The 25,865-nt window shown below is 31.4% G+C and overlaps 3 protein-coding genes across 3 annotated transcripts; 2 read left to right on the top strand and 1 right to left on the bottom strand.

The window, feature by feature from the left end:
- Nucleotides 1-126: 126 nt before the first annotated feature.
- LOC148304304 (U6 snRNA-associated Sm-like protein LSm7) lies at nucleotides 127-3,610 on the top strand. The gene is made up of 3 exons (XM_088268734.1): nucleotides 127-313; nucleotides 465-642; nucleotides 2,373-3,610. Exons 1-3 carry the CDS (start codon nucleotides 278-280, stop codon nucleotides 2,510-2,512), a joined length of 354 nt encoding a protein of 117 aa, XP_088124860.1. The 5' UTR covers nucleotides 127-277; the 3' UTR covers nucleotides 2,513-3,610.
- LOC148304305 (chitin deacetylase 1-like) lies at nucleotides 2,551-13,090 on the bottom strand. The gene is made up of 10 exons (XM_088268733.1): nucleotides 12,969-13,090; nucleotides 12,335-12,410; nucleotides 9,010-9,182; nucleotides 8,448-8,584; nucleotides 8,234-8,359; nucleotides 7,071-7,279; nucleotides 6,876-6,995; nucleotides 6,645-6,802; nucleotides 5,818-6,062; nucleotides 2,551-4,603 (listed from the first exon to the last, which is right to left on the bottom strand). The coding sequence occupies exons 1-10, from the start codon at nucleotides 13,027-13,029 to the stop codon at nucleotides 4,325-4,327; spliced, it is 1,584 nt and encodes a 527-aa protein (XP_088124859.1). The 5' UTR covers nucleotides 13,030-13,090; the 3' UTR covers nucleotides 2,551-4,324.
- A 2,961-nt stretch (nucleotides 13,091-16,051) lies between these two features.
- Nucleotides 16,052-25,396, top strand: LOC148304306 (chitinase domain-containing protein 1-like). The gene is made up of 6 exons (XM_088268534.1): nucleotides 16,052-16,483; nucleotides 17,921-18,101; nucleotides 20,960-21,166; nucleotides 22,268-22,426; nucleotides 23,675-23,906; nucleotides 24,755-25,396. Exons 1-6 carry the CDS (start codon nucleotides 16,217-16,219, stop codon nucleotides 24,894-24,896), a joined length of 1,188 nt encoding a protein of 395 aa, XP_088124660.1. The 5' UTR covers nucleotides 16,052-16,216; the 3' UTR covers nucleotides 24,897-25,396.
- Nucleotides 25,397-25,865: the final 469 nt, after the last annotated feature.

Consider the following 25,865-nt stretch of genomic DNA (forward strand, 5'->3'; position numbering starts at 1 on the left):
TAGATGTTAACTGTCAAGTATTGCAAATGCAAACCATAAAATAAACTAAAAAGATTATCGATCGCTGTAAGTCCATTCATGAACATTTATAATTTGACCATAGAAAAACATGAAATTAAACCAAACATAACCTAACAAAACATTGTCATATTATCATTATTGTCAAAAACCAACGCGACTGAAAATACCGGCAAATTACTTAGGTAGTTAATTAGATTTTTTCGTTGACAATAACTATAACGCGTATTTATTCCTAGATATTCTGTTTTCCTGAAAAATGAATGCAAAAGACTCGAGTGGAGATAAAAATAAGGTTAATTAATTTAAATATTTAAACATTTTTAAAGAGAAATATTTGTGGTTTTATTATTTACAAAAATAATTCAATTTCCTACTTTTTCTGTGAGCCTAAGCGGCTCACTATCAAAAATAGGTATGCATATTTAAATTATTTGTATTTTAAGACTGGGGGTGGCGATGGAAAAGAAAAAAGGCGCAAAGAATCGATTCTGGACCTCAGCAAATACTTGGAAAAAAGCATCAGAGTCAAGTTTGCTGGCGGGCGAGAGGCTGCCGGAATTCTAAAGGGATATGATCCACTATTGAATCTCGTATTAGATAATACAACTGAATTTTTAAGAGGTAAGGTATTTTAGTAATAAACAATCTTAACAAAAAGTTATTAGAGCATTGTACAACTGATTTTTTCTTAGTTCATTTGATTGATAACCGGTGGTTATATATTATTGACTGCATGCTCCATCATTAATACTTTGATCAATGAAAAAAGTGTCAATGACCATGTATGTAACGCGACGTTCCATATAAAGTTACACAACATATATATATTCATGCAAAAGTAAGCTTATTTACTATCATTTTTAGCCACCATAGGCTGGGTTAAGTGTTCACTTTACACACGTGTAACATTCACCAATTCTACCCATGATCGACAACCACATTACTGAAATTCTTTAAACTTCTAGATATATTAATCAAACTCGAAACGCAGTATGCGAGAGTTCACTAGACACATTTATGGCGAGATGAAGAAAGCTTTTATTAAGTTGAGACTCTTTCATCTGTATGTGAGCTCCGCATCCTGGATTATATTCACTTATTTAAGAAACATTTGAAAACATCATTTGAACACATTGAGTACTTTTGTATGTCATATGAATACTATGATATCCAGCATCACCCCCCGCCATCTGCAGTTGACTATCCACTATGACGGGAGGTCAATAAGCTGCTCTCCGGCATTATCATTACACAGGGACGCGTCCTGCCCAACATCTTGGCTATGCTCCAGCCCAAGAAGACCGAGATGAAGGCGTAATAATACGGCGGCTCCCTTTCCCCCTTCAGACTCAGCCGATTGACGACGTTTTTCTTTGATATGTTTTTTTTTATATCTCATTATCATTTTTATATCATAATCCATATCTGTGTAAGTGCCATTGAGGTGGTATTTTACAAAAATGGCGCTATATAAATCATCCAAGATTATTAATTTTTTTATGATCATAGAGTACAGTTGTGATGCAACCGATTATGCGCTAATTTTTTTTTTATTATTGTTTTTATATACAAAAATTGTATACATTTTTTTAATGAAAAATTTTAAACATATAAAAAAATTGCAGACACCCCAAGCCACCTTGTGTCTTGTCGGTGGAGTTCTTTTTACATACATTTTTACTGTTTTTAACCATTTTAACCTAATATACACACATAAAAGAGAGAAAAAATTAAGGACATAAACCATTTTATAATTTTCATAAAATTAACTCTTGGTCATTTACCCATTCCTTTATTTTGCCTTTGTTCCATATTTTATTTTGACCTCTAACATCCGTCGGCAACAAATTTAAAATGTTCGGAACGATATATTGCAGTGTTCGACTCCCATATTTACTGTTAATTCTTGGGACTATCACACCTTCGTTGTGTGTAAATCGTGTATCATGGTTGTGAACTAGAAGATTTCGATATTTTTGTCTAGTTTGTTGTTCAATGATGATACTCATCCACAATATTCCACGTACCGGAAGTAACTTTAAGTTTTTATATATCAAGATTGGATTGTCCCTTTGGTTATATCTTCTTCTTCATCTTTTTGCTCAATGCTGAGCGTCGTGGTCTTCTGGAATGTCAGGCACTTGGTGCACAAGTCCTCTCCATTCTTCCCGGTCCTGGGCCAACTTGATGGCAGCGTTTAGCGAGGATCCGGTTAATTCCTTTATTTGGTCTGTCCATCTTGTTGGAGACCGTCCTCTTGCCCGCTTGCCTTCAACTGTACCTGTTATATATACAACTGCTAAAATGAGTATCAAGATTTGATAATTTAAGTAATCAAATGTGCATTTTAGATCCAGATGACCCTTACAAGCTAGTTGAAGACACTCGACCACTGGGGCTTGTTGTATGCAGAGGAACTTCAGTAGTGCTTATTTGTCCCGTCGATGGTATGGAGGCAATACAAAACCCTTTCAACGCTCAGGACGCGTAATGCTTGTAATGCAATTTCTATCCGCAAAGATAATTTAGTTTTTCAAAATATTTTTTTAATGAAATGTACAATGTTCGTATAATATTCCGCTCGTATAATACTTCAATACAAATTTATGCTGGATTTGTCTGAAGATTTATGAGAAAATCCATTCGAATGTTTAATTTATATATATTTAAGTACCTACTTATTAAAACTGTTGTATGCTATTTTTTTTTTAACCACATACCTTATTTCTTAAATCCTGTTATTGAGTGTGTTTATTTGTACGCCTCAGTGGCGGCTACCGTCCGTACTGGAGGTCCCGGATTCAAATCCCAGGGGGGGTCAAATAAATATTAGAGATTTTTTCACTCTAATATTTATTCAATATTACCCTGGACTGGTACCTGAAGCGGAGGGCTGATCACCTTTCATTCATGTATTAATGATCAAGATAACACTTCGTTTATATGACGCAGTATCCTTTGCACCATCGGGTGCGGATGAGGGTTTTGATTGATTGATATTTATACATCTGATCAGATTGAAGAGTTCATTTCAGAATAAAGATATAAATGTTAAATTCTAATAATTTAGTAATTAGTAACTGCCAGTATACTGTAATGTCAGAATGAGCAGAAACTTACTTTTCCTTTTTTTCTACTAATGTTGGAAATACAATGAAATATTTTCTGATACAATTTATGTTTTCATCCTGGTTAGTTTATTTTTTATAAAGTTCATTATTGTTTTCAATCCGATTTATTTTAACCTTAGATAACCAAGCTATATTTGTAGATACATACCAACTAAACATTAGTCAGGCGGACTACGCAATTACAAACCTGAAAATTATCAAAATTATTTATCAAAAATAGTAACTGGTTACATGACACTTAAGTTTGGATCATTAGGAATGAATATAAGAGACATTTAACAATAAATTACTTTTCCGTAAACAAAGCCTGGCGGGTGCGGGGTGCAGGGAAGTAAGTGCACTTACTTTTTCGGAGAAGGGCGTCGTCGCGTGGACGAATGTTTAGTTATCTAGGGTTAATGATGACTTATCACTGTTGAATCTACTTTTTACAAATAAATGAAGAAAAAGCTTGTGAATTTTTATTTTATTTATTTTATATAACACCTATGTACATAATTTATTCATTTAACTTTTTATAGCCTTAATCACTTTAATGCTTTCGAGAGTGTTAGTATCTATCAGTGTTTCACGGCTAAATAAAGACTAATGATTGGATCTCAAGAGGTAGACAAAGAATCACATTCCTCTATAATATTGCGTTGCAAAATTATTCATAAAATAACACTGGCCAACAATGAGATTGTAACTGCAATTTTGATGACTGATTTGGACTAAGTTAATTGTTCTTATTCAAAGTCGATATGGTAACAAGCTTGTATCGTGTCAAATTTTGATGTTACAGTCATATTATTGTTTTTATGGACCCCATACGTTGAAACCGCAATAGTTGTTGGTATCTAGACATGTTTCAGTCTAAAGTCTATGGGATTCAAAAAAGTATTGATAATTATGGAGTAACAGTGGAAATATATTAACTTATTAATACATAAATAATAAGATAAACTTTAGTCAATATCAGAATTAAAAATATCCATAACTAAAAAATCAGACGTGCTACATTTTTTTTGCTTTCGTTTTTTAATTCAGCTATGCAAAGTGCATAAAGAACAGGTATTTTCGTGCAAGTTACAAAATAAATGTTGTAAATTGTAGGCCAGTGTAATCTGGATGTCACCATATAACTTTACAATAATTCGTTTTATTTACGCTAAATAGGTCTAATTAATATTTCAGTCTAATCCGAATTCATTTCTTAGCCACGGATACTGCGGGGGGCATTCATTGCACGTTGTCATGTATCTATCCTGTTGCAACACTCGCGAGTGGAGTTTACAAGTATTGGGTAAGTTGCAAGCAATTTCCATTGCTTCAAATGGTTGTTTCGTGCATTGCCAAGGCTCAAACTGACTCAACTGATTGGTCGGAGTGGGATGACGCATCCATTGAATTGCTTGATAATTTGTTACAAAATATACATCTGGCATTTTAAGAATTTCATCCAGGAATTTCTGAAAACACAATTTTATATTAATAAAAGTTCAATTATTTATTTTCAATGAATAATATAAACCTCATTTTTTTCAACTTTTGTACCGTACAACGGGGCTTCTTGAACTTTGATGTGTTATTTGAGCCCAGTACAAAAAAGATATTTAGATCTGTATTTGGTCTACAATAATGAACGTATCGACATGGTTCATTGTTTCCCTGACAGGTGACACTTCGCTCACTCCTTTCAAGAACGTCATAAATCAAAAAACTAGATTTTTCAGTAGAACGTTTTTAAAGTTTAAAAATATAATACAATGTATTAAAAATAAATATCAAGCCACTTACTGAACTTTTTAGTGTGCAACAGATCTTTTTAGGTAAAACCAGAAGATTTTTTCTCCATTTGTAAAATATTTAGTTTATTTAAAAAAATAATTAAACAATACCTTTTCTTCAAAATGCAAAAACAACACTTTCTGCCTTGTAGCGGGTAAATATTAAGTTAAAAATATGCCGCTTTTGCTGGGATATAGTACATTTTCTATGCATTCCGAAAACATACACAAGTGAAAATTGTCAATTTTTGATTTATGACGTTCTTGAAAGGAGTGAGCGACTTATTGTCACGATACGTTCATTATTGTAGACCAAATACAGATTGTATGGGCTCAAGTAACACATCAAAGTTTAAGTAGCCCCGTTCCATAGTATATAAAAAAAATTATCGACTTAGTAAAGAAAATCTACAAATTTTTTTTTGTTTCCAATATGTTTTTTTTAGTTTTTTTTCAATGTCAAAAGTAATACATATTCATGTCACTGTTAAACGACAGAAATAACTTTTATTAAAATAGTCCTAATTGGAATATCCAATGTTTGATTTGCCTGTATAAACTAAGCTTAAAATAATAAAAAATTAAGCATATAGTCAAGTTCAATATTTAAAAAAAATACATATAAATTAATGTTTAATTTAAAAAGTAAATAGATCATTAGGGGGCTTGTGCACTATCCGGAATTTTACCATCCGGCAGTCCGGTTTTGAAAAATAAAAGCGACTACGACAGTTTAGCGTAATCGAATTTACGCGCACCGTGATCACGCACCGATCGAGCACACCGATCCAAGAAAAAAAGACAAAAGCACAAACCAATCCAAGCCAATCATCTGTATTATATGCTAACTGAAGTGCCGAATGGTAAAATTTCATGTAGTGCACAAACGCTCTTACCGTGAAGGCGGACAAATATTCAGGTTTCTTAAACCAAGCTGTATGGAAATACAGTCCTAATGGCGCCCTGTTGGTTAGGTAGTGCCTCTTGAAGTTGGCTATGAGCATTCTGTAAACTTCTTCCCCATTCATGTTGGGTGGACACGAGTCTACCATGGCACACGTGTATTCACTGACTGTGAGTTGATTCATCACCATTTCCCATATTCCTGGATAACTCCTCGAAGGACAGTTCTGACCATTTCCTGCATTATTAAATGATTATGTACATGTTTAACAAATAAAAATTCATAGTAATTTTCTAGACCCTACATTACTTTTTATTTTTAATATTGTTTTGTTATCTATTTCGTATTGTTATAATCAATAATTTACATAATCCTCTAACTTTTCTCTACATATGCGCAATATGTAGTTGGTTGGAGGAAAAAGACTGAGGAAAAAAACAGTCCTAGAAAGAATGTAATGTGTTTACTCAATTAGCAAAAACATTTAATATAAAATCTTTGTTATTACACTCAGAATTTTTAATTTTGCAAAAATTTTAATGCCTCGTATTGGATAAAATTCACTTATATTTTTAATTGATTTGTCGTTTACTTTGTGGAATAACATAATGAAGTAATTTTGAGAACTACAGATGTTCTTATCATCTGTTTGTATTTTCACCTTAATGAGAACATCTGTAGTTCTCGAAACTAGTTGTGTTTACATTGATAAACTCAAAAAAGTGGTCTTAAACAAGTGTATTATTTTTTTATATTGAAAATTCACTTATTTTATTTAGTGAATATTATGTATTTTGAAAATTATGGGGGCTTCCATACCTGTACATTTATGTGGCATCTTGTGATCGAGCGTATAAGGCCATAGTGGTGGGTCAGAAAATGGTGCCGTCATTGAAGAGTCATATACAAAACCGAACTCTTTCATCATTAGAAATTGTCTATTCCATCCGACACGCAAAAATGGGACTCGCATTCCTCTAAAATGAATTATACCCATTTAGATTTTTTGAATCGCAATAATTTTATTGATGTATGTATTTTTATTTATACCTTAAATCCTCCATGCGAACATTAGCAAATTTATTGACAATATTTGCCATTCCAACCATTTCATCGAACCAATCTTCTATTGTCGCGTTTCGAGACCACCATTCTTCTGGTCCTCTATGGCTAAAACGTCAAAATGTTAATTAATATAATTTTGTTATAAGAGTTGACATCTATTAAGCACTGCTTTTAGCTTACGTAATGGAGTGAACTGCTATTTCATGACCATTGTTCCACATTTTCTGAACTTGCATGTAGTTTGTGTATTGATGAGACACATAAAATGTTGCGTGAATTGGACAACCATTTGGATTCTTTCTGTCTGGTGTAAATAATTTCTCAGTGTACAAATCCCAATTCTCAAAATTAATGGCGTCATCAAATGTTACAGTTATCATCTGAGGCACCTATAAATAGATACAAGTAGGAATCATTTTGAAATAACTTATGATACTCTTTATCAAGGTGTCCAACATCAATTCATACAAGGGTCATATTAAAAATGTGGCTATCTGGTAGTTGCTCCCAAAATAATACAGGTATAATTTTCTATTTCACTGTACAAATGCTACTCCAGTGGAGTGACGTTAAGTTTTTTTGAAATTTTTCATAAATTATATAATAGCAATGTAAACCTTACGTGGCATGTGTTGTCAGGATTTAATCCTGAATCTAGTGTGCTGAAACACTGTGATTCCATATCATTGAACTGTTGGGAATAATATAAAAATAAACAATTCGGAACCCACTTTGCCTTTTCGTATTTAAATTTAAAATATACAGATTTATAGTAAAAATGTATGAATTTAATAATTTAACTCCCAGGAATCTATTAATGTGGTGGTGCCAAGCACACTACACATTTATTGGTGAAAATGAACATATCTTAGTTTGTCACAATTATCCCGAGAGATGTCTTTGCACTTCCAATATTGAAATTGTCAAAAACACATTGGTCAGTTAAATGATCAGGAAAATTATACATGTAAACTTGGAAAATTTTCATACTCAATGCTGCGAATGCGGAAATGGGAGATATGTTAAAAACTGTGTTGGGTTGTGGTCCCGTGGTTATTGTCGCGGACTCTTAAGTCAGAGTTTCTCGGTTCGAACCCACTCTACCACAATTTGATACCTATTTCTAATAATGAGTCGCTTAGGCTCACAGAAATAGTATGAAACTGAAATATTTGTGTAAATAATAAAAACGCAATTATATCTCTTTTTTTTAAACTATGATCCAGCGCCCACCAGCTTGGCCACACAAAAAAGTTTTTTAGGGACGTTTGATTTGGACAGCTTTATATATTTTATATTTTAATTGGTTAGATAATATTTTAGATTTGGTATGTTTTATTTACCTGGTTAGCGTCTAGATTTCCTGGAATGATTGTACCATCTTTGGAACAAAAACAGTCTGGTAATATACATGTTTGCAAATTGCAAGATTCTGCAGCATTCGGGTCATGATGCACATCACACCAACCCTATATTATTATCATAGACATTAGATCTGTGTTTATTATTATCATAAAGCAACCTTATATGTATGCATAGATCATCGATACTTTATACCTCATCGGACGAGTCGGGGCAATCTATGGATCCATCGCAAAAGTACTCATTTGGCAGGCAGGTCCCATCGGCACAACCTAATTCCGATGGATCGGGACAATCTGCATCTTCCAAAAGTGGTTTTGGAACCTGGACCTCTACAAATTTTGAATTAAACCACACATTAGAAATTAATTTAAGTTATTTAAATTTTAGTATATCGGTATGATTTAGTTACTTTTTTACTTAACTAACTAACTAACTCCACAGTGGTAGGCAGAGAGAATCGAACGCCAAACCACTCTGTCTTTGCAAACATTCTTCGCCTTTTTCACATTCATGCATCTCCTCATACATACCCGACGATTATTACGACTCCTAACCCGGCCGCTTTCAAGTATTTGACATACCTGATTATTCCAAGTTTTCCTCGGTCTTCCTCTTCTTCTTTTTCCAACTACATTCGCCTCATAAATTTGTTTGACCGTTCTTTCCTCACTCATACGTTTCACGTGTCCAAACCATCTGAACACACCTTTCTTAATTTTATTGATAATGCTTATCTCAGCCTTGAGTTACTTACCTGCTGTAATATCGCAATTGTGAACATTGGCTTTGAAATCGCATATTTGTCTACTGACATCAAAAAGTAGTCCCACTGAGCATTTGAATTCAAAAACTTCTTCATCAAGGCATAAATAATATTTAGAGCATTCATTATTCGTCCATATCTTGCTAGGCAGTCTTTGAGGATTTCTATAAATTAAAATAATAGGAATTTTATTTTCACTGAAAAAACTGATAAATTAAATAATATCAATAGGAAAATCCAATGAGAACATGTTACTTTCATTTTTATGTAAAAAAAATGTGTAATAAATAGTATTACAGAAAATGGAATATTACTCCTGTGTTATGAATGATTATTTGGCAGGTGTGCTTACAAATAAATGATTAAACAAACAAACAAAATTACGAATTAATTACTTTCTGTAATATTAGGCAAAAAAACGCGACTAGAGAAAGAAATGAAGACTCTAAGAAGCATATCAGGCAAAAGTCTTCAAGATAGAATAAGAAACGCCAGGATCAGGGAAATATGCGACATCGAAGATGTCATTAGGTGGGGAAAGAGTCAATGGTATGCGCATGTGAGGAGAATGAAACCATCCAGACTCCCCCACATCGTACTGTACGGCCAACCCTATGGTAGATAACTTTCGGGCAGACCACCAAAGAGATGGATCGATAGCTGGGAATCGACATCGCAGGAGACTAATCCCTCTTAAAAACAGGCCATGAGGCCTACACCAAGAAGAAGAAGATTAGGCAGGTATAAGACATGTCAAAGCTAATTTCATAATTGGCAAAAATAAAACAGTTATAAATACATTACTTTCTGTAAGATTAGGCTGGGATAAAACATCGCTCACTCCTTTCAACAACGACATAAATCAAAAAACTTGGTTTTTCAGGAGATCGTTCTTAAAGTTTAAAGATATAATAAAATGTATTAAAAATATATATCAAGCCACTTATTGAACTTTTTACTGTGCAACAAATATTTTTAGGTACAACCCGAATGTTTTTTCTCCAATTTGAAAGTATTTAGTAAATTTTAAAAAATAATTATAGAATACCTTTTCTTCAAAATGCAAAAACAACATTTTCTGCCCTGTAGCGGGTAAATATTAAGTTAAAAATATGTCACTTTTTCTGGGAAATAGTACATTTTCTGGGCATTCCAAAAACATGCATTACTGAAAATTGATGATTTTTTAAATATGACGTTGTTGAAAGCAGTGAGCAACATGTCAAAGCTAATATCATAGATTGGCAAATATGCCCAAAAATAAATAATAAAACAATTACAAATAAATTACATTCTGTAAGATTAGGCTGGCATAACACATCGCTCACTCCTTTCAAGAACGTAGTAAATCAAAAATCGTCAATTTTCAATTGTGCATGTTTTCGGAATGCCCAGAAAATGTACAATATCCCAGCAAAAGAGACATATTTTTAACTTAATATTTACCCGCTACAGGGCAGAAAATGTGGTTTTTGCATTTTTAAGAAAATGCATAGTTTAATTATTTTTTTAAATATACTAAATATTTTTCAAATGGAGAAAAAACCTTCAGGTTGTACCTAAAAAGATCTGTTGCACAGTAAAAGGTTCAATAAGTGGCTTGATATTTATTTTTAATAAATTGTGTTTTATTTTTAAATTTTAAAAACGTTCTACTGAAAAATCAAGTTTTTTGATTTATGACGTTCTTGAAAGGAGTGAGCGACATGTCAAAGCTAATATCATTGATTGGCACATATGCCTAAAAATAAATCATTAAAAAATTACAAATACATTACTTTCTGTAATTTTAGGCTGCCATAAGACATGTCAAAGCTAATATCATTGATTGGCACATATACCTAAAAATAAATAATTACACAATTACAAATACATTACTTTCTGTAATTTTAGGCTGCCATAAGACATGTCAAAGCTAATATCATTGATTGGCACATATACCTAAAAATAAATAATTAAACAATTACAAATACATTACTTTCTGTAATTTTAGGCTGCCATAAGACATGTCAAAGCTAATATCATTAATCGGCAAATATGTCTAAAAATAAATAATAAAACATTTACAAATAAATTACTTTCTGTAATTTTAGGCTGCCATAAGACATGTCAAAGCTAATATCATTAATCGGCAAATATGTCTAAAAATAAATAATAAAACATTTACAAATAAATTACTTTCTGTAATTTTAGGCTGCCATAAGACATGTCAAAGCTAATATCATTAATCGGCAAATATGTCTAAAAATAAATAATAGAACATTTACAAATAAATTACTTTCTGTAAGATTAGGCAGGCATAAGACAGTTAAATTTCTAATACCAAACCATAAAGCTTTACATAATATGTATCTATAATTAAGATAATAAGTATATTATTTATACTTAATAATATACGCTACGCTCACTTAGCGAAATTATTTTAGAAAATACTTTATTATTATTATTGTGTACGGAAATTTGATAAATACAGATTAACTATAAATTATTATATTTTAAAGATTTGATCTATATTTTAACATAAATGACGAGGTTAATGTCCTACGACCTGTCATTGGCTGGTTTAAGTGATCATTATATGCAATGTGTAACATTCACCCATTATCTTTGCATCCACCCATGATTGACCGTCACGTTATATAAATTTCGTTGTTTAAAAGTTGTAAGTCATAAGACAACTTGTTTTTTTTTCAGAATACACTTCATAGACGACATAATTTTTCCAAAAAATTGCAATATATACAGATACGTACAACTTTTCGAGTGTCGATTGTTAATCATGAGTAGAATGGTGAATATTACACAGTGTATAAAGTGATCACTTAAACCAGCCAATGACAGATCGCAAGCTCTGCAAATACCTTAATACCTTTCCATCTAAATAACTTCCTACATGTTAAGCTTGCAATAAAATATTACCATAAATGACTCCTCACTCGAGGATTTACGAGCAAATATTTAAGCATAACTTTATAGAAACGTATATTAAATGGTTATAGAAACTCGTATAAACCGTAATATCTGTATATAATTGTAATTTCCCGATAAAAATAAATCACGGAAATAGCATTTCCATAATTGTAGGCATGTTTACATAATAACCTTTAGCGGGAAACTCAAGTCGGATCGCGGCGTGTTATGTTTGTCAATACAAGTCATTTTATGTTTATTTAGAAAACTGATCCGAGTTCACACCGTTGCGATGTTACATTTTATTATATTGGTGCTAAAATTCAATCTAACATTGCCATAAAATATATAATATGGCTCGGTATATCCGCACACACGTAGAAAGTAGAATAAAAAGTCTGTATACCTGTAAAACTTGCCGTCTTCTAAGCAGCTAACGGTATTTCGTAAACTCCTTTTTACCAAATTACCAGTTCGTACACCTGAAATAAATATTAAATAATAATTACTACACCAGTATGTAAGTATGTGAAGTTCGCGACGTGTATTTACCGCATTTATTTGATCATTATTATCTTTAATTTTGTATATGAACAACACAAAGCGAAGATGATTTATGAAAATTCCTCGAATTATTGAGTTTATAATATTATTTTCATTGATATGTTGACGTAACATTTCATGTAAATAGTATTAATAAATAAAAATCATTTTAAGTATCCATAAAAAAAAACAATATACTTGTATAATATGTTGTCTATTCAAATCATATTTATCTGAAATCATATCATTTTAATTATATTTATTTTGAAAAATAGGGCTTTTTTTTTTATTCATGGGTTAAAATGATTATTGCACCGATAGTTAAATTCATACGAAATAATTATTGCTTCCCTATTTTTAAAGATGAAACACTTTTCCTATATTTCCGCGTCAGAAAAAAATACAAAATCACACATAAATTAAAAACTCAATTACTTGAAAACTATACGATTACGGCTTTCAAATTTAAAAAATATATATATATGATCAATACATACTGGTCAATGTCAATATAAAACATATCAATATTCCTGTTAGCAAAGTAAAGCTTCTTGCCATCGCGGAATGTAATCTGTTTGATACTGAGCACACAGACTGAGCACATAATAAATTGAAACACGCTTACAGTATCTGCGAGAGATCGGAGCGACTTTCTTCTTTCTCCGTTATAATGTGTCTTGTGTGTGTACGTATGTATATGTAAACTCGTATATTATGTATATGGTATAATATTTAAAATACCCGCGTGTATTTTATATCTGAATAATACTACACAGCTTTACAATTTTTGGCCGAACAGAGGGCATTGTCTGAGATACAGAAGCAATAAAATATTCAAATTGCAGGTTAAGTCAATTTTACTATTTAAGAAAATCACATTTTATTTTGAGAAATAAAAAGACTATGTTTTTTGATCCACTCACATCAATATTCAAAACAAAAAAATCATAGTTCATATTTTTACTCAATGTACACATTTTCCTATTTTCTGCACTCTTGTTAGGGTATGAAAAAGAACCGTTGGAATGGAATAAAAACTCCAGAAGGGAGTCAAAAATGCACTCGTAATTTGAAAGTTTCAAAAAGCAAAAAAAAAAATCTGCATTTTTTAGACCATCTAAGACGTATCATCGTAAGACGATGATCAGGTGAAGCAGAAATTTATGAAATCATGGTGCTCCGAAATATTTTTGAACCGGTTAGGTCCATTATAAAGTTATTTATTTTTAGGAAACTGTCAAAATAGTAAATAGACCATTAAATTCTTAATTACGAAAAAAAACTATAACTTCATTTCATATAATTTTATTCTTAAAAAAATGTTTTAAAAAATTATTAACCACATCTACGGAAATTTTAAAAATCTCGCATTTTGAATTCTAAACTGCAGTAGTTACAATGTAGTGTAGCATAGTGCGTCCAAGAAAAAACTTAGTTTACCTTTTTTTATTAACACGTTGAATGTCAGCACGAGATAACTCGTAAATCTCATACTGTGTTTACTTGCCATATTCGTGCAACTATGATAAAATTCGTAGTATATCAATGCAAATATGGATAGATGGCGCATGGGAAGAGAACAAAAAATCAATGCTGGCTTACGTGATCAGAAAATTTATTAATAAATGAACAGAAAATGTAATGTAAAATGATATTTTTAAAGAATTGGCTTTTTAGACCGGAATTCTGAAAATTGCCGTGGCAGTCAACGTGTTATATATAGATTCATATACAAAGTTAAATAATTCAATAAAACGTTTTTATTTTATTTATTTGTTATATTGTTATCTTTTGAATTCCATTGTATTTTAAATTGGGATCTTATATAATTATATATTGGTGTTATCTTTATTTTTTGTATCCATTTAACTGTATTGTACTATTAAACTGTATTGTACATTTGTAACTATTAAATTGTATTGTTTTTTATATCGATTTTCTTTAAGTAAAATTATATTCCTTTATTGATGATACATAAATTACAAATATTCAAATTTGAATAAAAACTTCTATCTCACATTTCTAACACTCTTCTTATCCCCCAGGCGATGGACAAGAATATGATTTTCGATTTCAATGCTACATATAAATAGCACGACATGGAAAAAGTCAGTAAAAAAATAAAAGGCGGGATAACTGTTTAGCAAGTTTTAATAAACCTTTTAGACATTGAAAAGATACATTCAGTTATGACCCTTTGGTTACCGAAATCCGATATATCGGCTTTCGGTACTCTATCGAGAAATATTGGATCCGTCGGATCTAACGTCACGTAACGTGATTTATAAAAGTATCTTATACATTTTGGACAGTATGTAAGGGAGTATGTTATATTTCTTCAGCACTGGGCAATTTTTTTCCGATTTATATTATTTTACTTCTCAATAATAATAATAAAAAAATATAATTATTGATCATATACATCTTATAACTATGTAATTGTAATACTACACAAAATGAAGTTATTAAATTGCTTAAAAGCACATTAAACCAATTTTGCTGTAAAGCTGTGATATTCTTTAAAAATATACATTTTTAGGTATTAATAAACAATATGCAATAAATTGATACATTTATTGCATAATTAAAAAAATATAATAAAATTTATTTATTAATTACATGCACTTCTTTACTTTTTTTTTCAACACCGGATGTCGGCAATTATGTCATTTGATGATCTTCTTTTTCTTTTTAATGGCTTTTCACCCATCTTGAGTGTTCTAGCCAGTGTCGAGTTATCCATTTGATCATCAGTGTTATGCGTATGGCGTAAAAAAGGTGTGGATAATAAGCGAGCAGCGTTTACTTGTTAGTTTTTTAGTCAAATGAAATTCGAGAAATATTTTTGTTGCGCCGAAGATAAAACAATTTCAAAGTTTATAAATTATGAAACTTGGAAATGATTTTGTTTTTCTGGGATAGAAACCCCAAAAGTCTTGGTTATCAAATCGCTCACTCCTTTCAAGAACGTCATAAATCAAAAATCGTCAATTTTCAGTTGTGTATGTTTTCAGAATGCCCAGAAAATGTACTGTATCCCAGCAAAAGAGGCATGTTTTTTACTTAATATTTACCCGCTACAGGGCAGAAAGTGTTGTTTTTGCATTTTGAAGAAAAGGTGTTGTTTAAGTATTTTTTAAAATAAACTTAATATTTTTCAAATGGATAAAAAACTTCAGGTTTTACTTAAAAAGATCTGTTGCACAGTAAAAAGTTCAGTAAGTTCAGTCTTGATATTTATTTTTAATACATTGTATTATATTTATAAACTTTAAAAACGTTCTCCTGAAAAATCAAGTTTTTTTTATTTATGACGTTCTTGAAAGGAGTGAGCGAAATGGTTAATACTTTAGCACTGAGCTTATTTTTGTTCTGAGCGCCGGTAATGTATTATCGAAATTTATGATTTTTAATTAATTTTAGGATACAAGGGGTAAGCGTCCGGTAAACCCTTTCTTTTTGACAGAATCAAAAAATATCGTGCACATAATATTATTCGTATAAGTACCTAACTAAAAACTGTTGTTTTGGTATGTCGTAGTGTTTGTATCGCTTCTAGCCTTCCCTATTTTGACAGTTTATTATTGTCAAGTTGTCTGAAAATTTTCCAGATACATTTTCTTCGCGATATTTCGTGTGTTTTCGCGGCGTTGCTGCCGGTTTCTCGATACAATAATAAAGCGAAATTTATGTAATTAAATCTTAGTTGCAAATTTTTCATTCATATTAGTTCTTAATTTTAAAAATGAAATTATACTTAGTTATTTGCGTATTTCTGTTTTTATATATTAACATTTCGAGCGCTACCATAGCCCCATCAAAGCCCGGAAAATCTTCCAAAATAAAAGCGGCTTATAAAGAGCGAAAAGGTCCAGTGAATTCGTCAGTTATTGAAAGGAATTTGGTAGTAGAAGAACCTGCTGTTAAAGATATTGTATCGAATTATCAAACTTTCCATTCTGATACCAGCAGAAGATACTTTAATGGTTCAGTGTTAGGATACGTCACACCTGTGAGTATTATTTTATGTGATTAACCAATTAATTATAAATGATACACAGTGAAACCTCTATCTATCGTTTTTAAAGGGACCTATTGAAATTAACTATGAATGTGGGAAAACAATGAAAGCGGGATTAAGAAGTTTATGCACAAGGAGATGCTATCTAGTGAAGATACCGTCCTCCCAATCTGAATAACCATTGGTAGGTTCAAATTCTAAAAAGGAATACAACGTTTAGATGTAAATAAATGTATTTATATTTAATAATATACAAAGTTGAACAGAACCAAAAAATATCAAGTTTATTTTTTATTTTAAATAATCTGTGATCGACATTTGTTTTTAAGTCAACAGTATGTTTTCATCTTTGCAAATATTTTTTTTCGGCATTGTGCGTAGAAGAAAGTTTTCAATCTTTCAAAGAGTGTGCATGCTTCTGAAAATAAAAGTACAGGCAGCAGCTCCTCTTCATCAATATTGACCTCTCCTGCTGTATCCGTCAACCTTGCGTCACATAGGCTTTCTATAGTTTCTATCCCACGCATTGGAATATTGTCATCGAATGTAACAACATTGAGGAGAATGTAAAAAAAACAGCCAAAATATATCAAATATGCAGCGTAATTCTAACAATGAATGCGGTAAAATGGTGATAGAGAAACGATCAATGCGATCTATTTTTGTATGAAATGCATTCAGGGTAGAAGGAATAAACGACACATCCGGGAAAACGATTATTTGAGGAACGATAGATTAGAGGTTTCACTGTATTTATACTATTACAAATAAACTGCCATATAAGGTGTACAATATTTTAACAAAAATTCATAAAATGTTTTTCTCTTATTATCACAAAAGTAAATGCAAACATATAATTTTCTCTTGAAGAATATCTCTCGTAATACATTTTTGTAAATCTTACATTTGATTGTAATCTTGATATATTTACTGTAAATTACTTGTCCGCCTCAGTAGTGTAATGGTCAGCACGCTCGGCTACCATTCTGGAGGTCCCGGTTTCGATTCCCGGAGGGGGGTCTAATAAATATAAGTGATTTTCTCACACTATTCAATATTACCCTGGATTGGTACCCGAAGTGGAGGGCTGATCACCTTCTTCGTGTGTTAACGATCAAGACAACACTGCGTTTATATGATGCCGTGCCCTATGCACCATTGGGGTGCGGATAAGGGTTCGAATGGATGAAATTACTTGAAGGCAAGGTCTTCTTTTTGAATGTCTGCTTATGTAGCATATTAAAGTAATTTTTTTTTATATACATATATATTTTTTGTGATAATTATTTAACTTTCTGTCAGCATTGTTAACTGTTGGTATCAGTAACCGATTGTTGCAGTTTTAAGTTTCTTTTTTATTGAAGGAATAACCCGCCATACCTCTATTTTAAGTAAAAAGGACTTGTAGGATAATGTTTGTGTTTGCAGTGGAACAACCGCGGTTACAGTGTTTCCAAATTGTGGGCGCCTAAGTTTGCGTATATATCACCGGTGTGGTTGCAAGTGAAGCGCCAGGGAAAAGAAGAATATCAAGTAATTGGATTACACGACGTGGACCATGCTTGGATCAAAACTATCAAACAAAATGGGGCCAGCAACCGACTAAAAGGTATAAATTACTTACTCCATTTGAATTTAAATTAAATAATGCTGCTATATTAAGTGACGTAAATCATCCTATCTCTACAAATGTATTATATACGCGCAACAAAATAGTAGATACCATCAAATAACCCAATCCGTACCATGTAACCTTTGAGTAAAAAAAAAAAATAACAGAAAATTCATAATGTGATCAATTATGGCAAAATGAAAAGCATGTCATCAAACGCACCAGTTTTGTAAAGAATGTATTAACCGGATCCACGCGGCTCGCATAAGCGTATGTGTTTTAACAAGACATGCCCCATACACGGCTGACATAAGCGTTTGTGTTTTCACTTTGCTCCAAGTTTCGAACCTCAGTTCAACTTGGAGGGATTTTTTCATGGTGTGGAACTTTGGATAAAATAATTCGTCAATCCTCGGCCTTATGACATCTGTTGAAATATCTGACTAATAATTTGTAACATCACAAGGATAAATAAAACAACAGATCCCTGATTTTTCTTGCGGTCGGTAATTAGTCCGCGCCATAATCATGCCCTATATCTGTCTCACTCTCGACGCTACGCATCGCCAGTGGGTAAGAGTGACACACGATGCGTGCTTTGATTTATTTATGTTACGATCTAATTTGTTTATATTACGATATATTTCAAGAATAATGTGACACACGTGTATTATAGAGTACCAAAAAGGCACAATGAATCCCATTGAACGTTTTTGTTTAGGAAAATAAATCGTTTCATAACTAAATACATGATAAAAGTAATCATTTAAAAAACGGCGAAATACAGCCGCGCACGAGCGTCTCTTAGGAACAAAGTTAACGCGTTTAAAAGGTTAAATGGTAATATTGGAATCATCTTTACTATAATTTACTGAAATCTATTGTGTCGATACATTCCTCATCATTTTGAACACCTGTGTTTGAAAATGACACGGAATGCATTGAAACCCTAGTCATAATAGATTTTAGGGTATAGTGGTATTTACCAAATAAAACTTAATTTAAAAATGGATAAATATTACAACAAAGTGACTGCTGAATTAATTAATGAAAAAAAAAATCTCATTAAATTTTATTATTTTCAGTCAATAAGTCGGGTCTGACAATAGAGATTTTATTTTTATTTTTATTCATTTAATATATTAACATTTTTATTTATAACATAATACATTTGAATCATTTATACATATGGAGAACTTTTATATTTCGATTCGCTGTGACTCTCCATAAAAGAGACTGTGCTCTTGTGCTTGGAGAGGGACTTACACTTGTGGTTTAATGTTAAATAATAAAAGATATAATAGTATTTTTTTATATATTTTTTCAAGATTTAAATGTACAGAGCTTTAATTTTTTTCTTAAGTATTTTTATATAATCTATTTTTTTTATTTCTTTATGGAGTTTATTGAAATGTTTGATTGCCAAATATGGGTAGTAAATATAATTTATTACCCAAGAGTTTTTTAAGAGTGGCATGTATTTTTTTTTATGACATGAATTTCAACTATCATACTATTGGAGCTTTATTTAGTCAAACCATTGTACCTAATCTTAATAAAAATTACCTATTTGTAATGGATTGTTACACAAAAATTTCAAATTACACATGTTATATATCGACGTGCCCTACGTAAAGTGCTCTAACTACATTTTTGTCAATTTTGAGATATTTGGAGTTGTTTATCAACTGACCATTATCTACAAATATAAACAAACAAAAAAAATATATATAAAATAAATTACGCCTAGTTTTCAGGCGTATAAGACGCTATATACATCGAATTTTTGAAATAAACTGAACTCCTAAAACGCTAACTACTTAATTTTGACAAAGCATAAAGTTTTAAAACGATTTAATACATTATTTTATCGTGTATTTGAATGTATAATTCTAGTTTAGAATTTCAGATAAAATCGTTAATTAATAAAATAAATACCTCGAAAAAATCTTCTAAGCTGTCTCCTGTAAAAAAACGGATTTGCAAAAAGAGTACTTTATGTAGGAGCTGTTGATATAATCAGCAATAGATTTAACACCGTGTCACTTACTGACAAGGAATGGAAATACGTGAGAGTAAATTATAAAAGACATAATAAATTATAACATATTCTCCTCTTGTAAGCAAAGGCCTAGCCACTTAGTCAAGTGAACCAATTTAAGTCCGACATTGTATATAATGGGAAAAAAACATAGTTATAACTACATACAAAGCATAAAAAAACTATGTGGAATTACATGTTAAATATTTTTTCTTTAGATATATGAAATTAATTGAAGAGATTCATCTCAAAACGGGGACCAATATTACCAGCAAGTAGGAAAATAAGGTTTCCTTGGGACATGTCTTGCTTTACTTATTAAAAAATAATTGTTTAGGTGTATTTTTAACTGTCCGCCTCCATAGTGTCAGCATGCTCGGCTACCGTTCTGGAGGTCTCGGGTTCGATTCCAAGGGGAAGGTCAAATAAATATAAGTGATATTTTTACTCAATATTACCCTGGACTGCTACCTGAAACGGAGCGCTGATCACCTTTCCTTCATGTGTTAACAATCAAGATAACACTGCATTTATCTGATGCAGTGCCCTATGCACCATTAGGTGTGGATAAGGGTTTGAGGAAGAAGAAGAAGATATTTTTGATCAATATTAGGATATAGTGGCAAGGGTAAAAAGGGGATACGCAGTTCCGTTATGTAGTTAGATAGGAGCATTTCTAAATCCAACTTCATAATAAATTCTAAAAATGATTACTCTGATACGGAAGATACTTACAGCACCTCTCAAACTCAGAGAGAAATCGCATCTGATATTTGATCACTTAGTGAAATTTAATTAAATTTTTAATTTCCAGTTCTACCTCGATTCCTGTTTGAAGGCTGGTCTGGCCAGGATTTCTCTCAACTTTTGACTGGTCCGAGAGAGGAAAGGGTTGCACTCGTTAACACAATCAAAAGGCTTTGTAAACAATGGAAGTTTGATGGAATTGTTATGGAAATATTGTCGCAAATATCAGGACGGATCAACTATGAAATTATAGTTGATTTTATTAAATATCTTGGTAAACCTAAAATTTTATCCTTATTTGTAATAATTCATTCTTTAGTGTTACTGAAATAATTAAATTAGGTATTTACAACATTTTGAGTGTGTCCAAATACTTGTTCAAACAAATCTGGATTATCTCCAATAGGCTTATGTCACGATGTTGGATAATTAGCTAATAAATTAATATGAAAAATTACAAGACTATCGATAACATTCTTATTGAAATCTGTAGGGAACTAAGGGAGATATTAAAGTTTAAACTTTAGATATTTGAATCAAACGAAAAACGTGCGTTCGCATACATCATCAAATTTACATCACGGAACGTTTTATGACGTCATACGGTTTATTGTCTATGGTATATAAAGCTGTAATAGTAGTAGTATGGATTGTTTGTTTACCACTACACTACCATTTGTGTTATACAAATATGAGGGAAAGGGGGGGGGGGTGGGAGGGTGGACCATAGACATCAACAAATAGAGCCGCCATTGTTTCTGTGACGTCATTCATTGCCAACTACGAAAATAACGTTTTTTCGAAGGCGAATTTTCCAAAAGAAAATGATGAATGAAAATATTAATTTTATCGGCTGTTATAAACACATAATCAATCTAATACAATCCTTTATAGGTTGAGTATGTTAAATTAGATATTTCTCCCGTCTGACAAGGATCCATTATAGGAGTTATTTTTCAAATTATTTTTTGACATCTCATCAAAGATGAAGAAGAATATGGAAGTCTGATTATAATCCAGGATTCGGACCTCACATACTAATAAAAGAATTTCTGCTCAATAAAAAGCTTCTTTTCATCTCAGCAAAAGATGTCTCTAGTGAAGTTCTAATGATTCAAGAGCAATGTTTCAAAATTGGTTCACATATATAGAACTTCCAAGTATTTGAGTAGTGTGATTGTCAATAATGGGTAGAATTGGTGAATGTTAAACGTGTATAAAGTGATCACTTAAACCAGCCTATGACGGTCGTAGACTGACATTTCATAGATGTAGAATTCCCAGACTTCCATATTCTTCTTCACCTTTGATGAGATGTCAAAAAATAATAATAATAAAATTAGGGGTTATTATAAAATATGCGCTCTATTTAAAGGTTTGGCAACAGCTGAAGTATTACTAGATTTCATCTTGGTGATGCCTCCGTCTCGTGGAAATCAGAATGATGATTTGATTAAACAATTTGATGCTCTTCATCCTTACGTTACGGCCTTTTCTGTCATGACTTATGATTTCTCCAATCCCCAAAGACCAGGTAATATTATTCATTTTAATTAACTCTACTTTTTTTACAAAGCAATTTGCGAAAATGGACTGCAGAAAATGATATCCAATGTGCATTGGGTAGACCTAGGTGTGCACGTGCAACCTGCGAATTCAATTTTATTTTTGTCAGTGCTCGATTTAGCATTACCCAATTCGTTGTACCCAACAGAATTGGGTAATGTTAAGGTTAACCCAGATAAACCTCGATTTACTTCGTATTTTAGCATTACCCTTAAATTTTGAGAAATTTTTCTTGGGCGGGCGCGTGTCATAAATTTTATGTCATTAAGTTTTCTGTATGTAAATTGGGTTTTCTTTATATAAATGTTATGAAAGTGCTGATATGTAATAAAAAATGATAAATGTACTTAAAAATATAAACATATATCGCTCACTCCTTTCAAGAATGTCATAAATCAAAAAACTTGATTTTTCAAGAGAATGTTTTTAAAGTTTAAAAATATAATAAAATATATTAAAAATAAATATCAAGCCACTTATTGAACTTTTTACTGTGCAACAGATCTTTTTAGGTAAAACCTGAAGGTTTTTTCTCCATTTGACGAATATTTAAATTAATTAAACAATACCTTTTCTTAAAAATTCAAAAACAACACTTTCTGCCCCGTAACGGGTAAATATTAAGTTAAAAATATGCCTCTTTTGCTGGGATCTAGTACATTTTCTGGGCATTCCGAAAATATGCACAACTGAAAATTGACGATTTCTGATTTACGACGTTCTTGAAAGGAGTGAGCGGTATGTCTTTTCACCATCGTGTAAATTTATTTTTTCCAATTAAAAATTCTTCCATTGTTTTCTCCTCTCTTCAGTTGGTCCGACATGTTTTCCTGTTAAAACACGTCTAAAATAAATAAAAAATACATTTAGCTATAGCTGAATGTATTTTAGGACACGATGTAAATGAAAAATAAATAGGAAAAATAGTTTATTTCCATATGAAAAAAGCAATTTTTAAAATTTAAGCTCAAAAGAAATTTCCAAATTTCAATGAAAAATAGAAACTTGTTAGCATACTAGGTACGTCTGCAGTTTAGAGAGACACTGACCCTGGAATAGCTCGGAGCTCGATGCTTGCAATTAAGTGGTAAGGGTGGAGGAAGCGATAAGGTGCATTTGTCATAAATTTTATGGCAACGTGCCCGCTGGAAGGTTAACGTATATACGATAATCAGTTTCTTACTCAAATTGTAGTAATCAAAGTGGTTATATTCAGGTCCTAATGCTCCACTGGATTGGATGAGGAAGTGTGTCTTGGATCTGGTGCCAGATGATGAAGATAAAGAAAAGAGAGGAAAGATTTTACTGGGACTCAACTTCTACGGCAACGCTTACTCTCCCACGGGAGGAGGTCCCGTCGTAGGGCACGAGTTTATCGACCTTTTAAAAACTACCAAGGGAAATATGAAATACGATGACAAAAGTGTCGAGAACTTTATTGACATAAAGTAAGTTAGCCTATTTCATATTATTCAATACAATATTTATAGGATGTGTATATATTACTTAGTTTCTTAGATTTTAAAAAATATATATTGGATGCATCAAAGATGCATATATTTTTCAAAATTTACAGTGACTTGTTCTATGTATTACTGAAAAGAAAATACACAACACTGCATTTAAATACTTTTTAAAAGTATAAACTTATACACGCATTTTTGAAAAATGATGAAATGCGTGTATTCTACACATTATTAAATACTCTTAATTTCTCCTAAACCAATTTTAAACTTATTTTACTAATAATGCGGGGTGATATGTATATGTATGTAAATATCGCTCACTCCTTTCAAGAACGTCATAAATCAAAAAACTTGATTTTTCAGGAGAACGTTTTTAAAGTTTTAAAATATAATACAATTTATTCAAAATAAATATCAAGCCACTTATTGAACTTTCTCCTGTGCAGCATATCTTTTTAGGTAAAACCTGAAGGTTTTTTCTCTATTTGAAAAATATTTGGTATATTTCAAAGAATAATTAAACAAAACCTTTTCTTCAAAATGCAAAAACAACACTTTCTGCCCTGTAGCTGGTAAATATTAAGTTAAAAATATGCCTCTTTTCCTGGGATATAGTAAATTTTCTGGGCATCCCGAAAACATGCATAACTGAAAATTGACGATTTTTGATTTATGACGTTCTTGAAAGGAGTGAGCGATATGTGTATTGTTGGAAATATCCTGGCTAAGCCATATGCAGTAAAATGAAAGTCTGTTATAATTTATATGAATTACATAAGGATCAAATCTTTGAGGTCATATTGTAATAATTTTTCAATGTTTACTTTAAGGACTCCACAAGGAAAGAAAATAATATTCTATCCAACATTGTATTCCATACAGCGAAGAATTGATCTGGCATCAGAATTAGGAACGGGAATCGCAATATGGGAACTCGGACAAGGCCTGGACTACTTTTATGATCTATTTTAACAATCTTCATGTACTATGAATGAATATGTACTTTGTGACAATATTGTATTATGACTAAACAATCGCTTGTTATCGATGTATCTATTACTTGATCAAATTTAAGAACATTCACAGAAAATTGGTGTGCTTTCACTTGTTTGTCAGCTCATTTGACTTTTTCTTTTGTTAATAATGAATTACTTATACTGAAGAAATGCTGTTTGAATTTTTTTATTTATTTATTGAGTAATCATACAGAACAGGGTATATCGTGGTTAAGTGACTCATTTAAATTGATGTCATTTGGAGCGAACACGTTTCAAATAACAGGTTCAAAAACTTAACAATAAAACATTTCACTTCACAAAGATAAAATTTAAGAAAAAATACATTTTTATCAAAAATAAATGTCACTTTTTCTATCCTGGTAAATATGTAAGTAAAATAGTGAATATGGAACATTAAAATGAATTTCGTTCTGAAATGGTTTTAAATCTCTTAAAAAAAAATTGTCTGAGGGATGCATTTATTATTTTTGATACTTTAATTTCAAGTTTCTGTTTGCATTTATACAACTCTTTTTATAATTATTTATTACTAGAAAATAAAATAATTCTTGTAAAAAATGTTTATTTGTATGTTTATTTATTTAGTATATTTTCAATGGAAAAGATGTGTTTTTTTTAATATTAGTTTTTCTACATTTCACCTCTTAAAGTATGTTTTACTTACAATAATAAGCCTTTTGTTCGCAGTTTAGCTGTTGTTATTTTTTTGATGCACTATTTCAAATATGAAAAAGAGATTAAAATCGATGTTCTTGAATAAAGTTGCGATATTGAGCAGCATCAGTAAATATAGCAAAATGATTTGGGTCACACACATTCTTATCCATGCGTTTCACACTCATGGACACTATTCCACGTAAGAACCAGGAGATCTTACTGTCTGGCTCCAAGCGAGGCATTATGAACCCTCCACCGCTGTCCC

This window comes from Brachycentrus maculatus, unplaced genomic scaffold (genome assembly GCF_059751285.1).
Source record: "Brachycentrus maculatus isolate JH-2025_06_01 unplaced genomic scaffold, ASM5975128v1 h1tg000326l, whole genome shotgun sequence".
Lineage (NCBI taxonomy): Eukaryota > Metazoa > Arthropoda > Insecta > Trichoptera > Brachycentridae > Brachycentrus > Brachycentrus maculatus.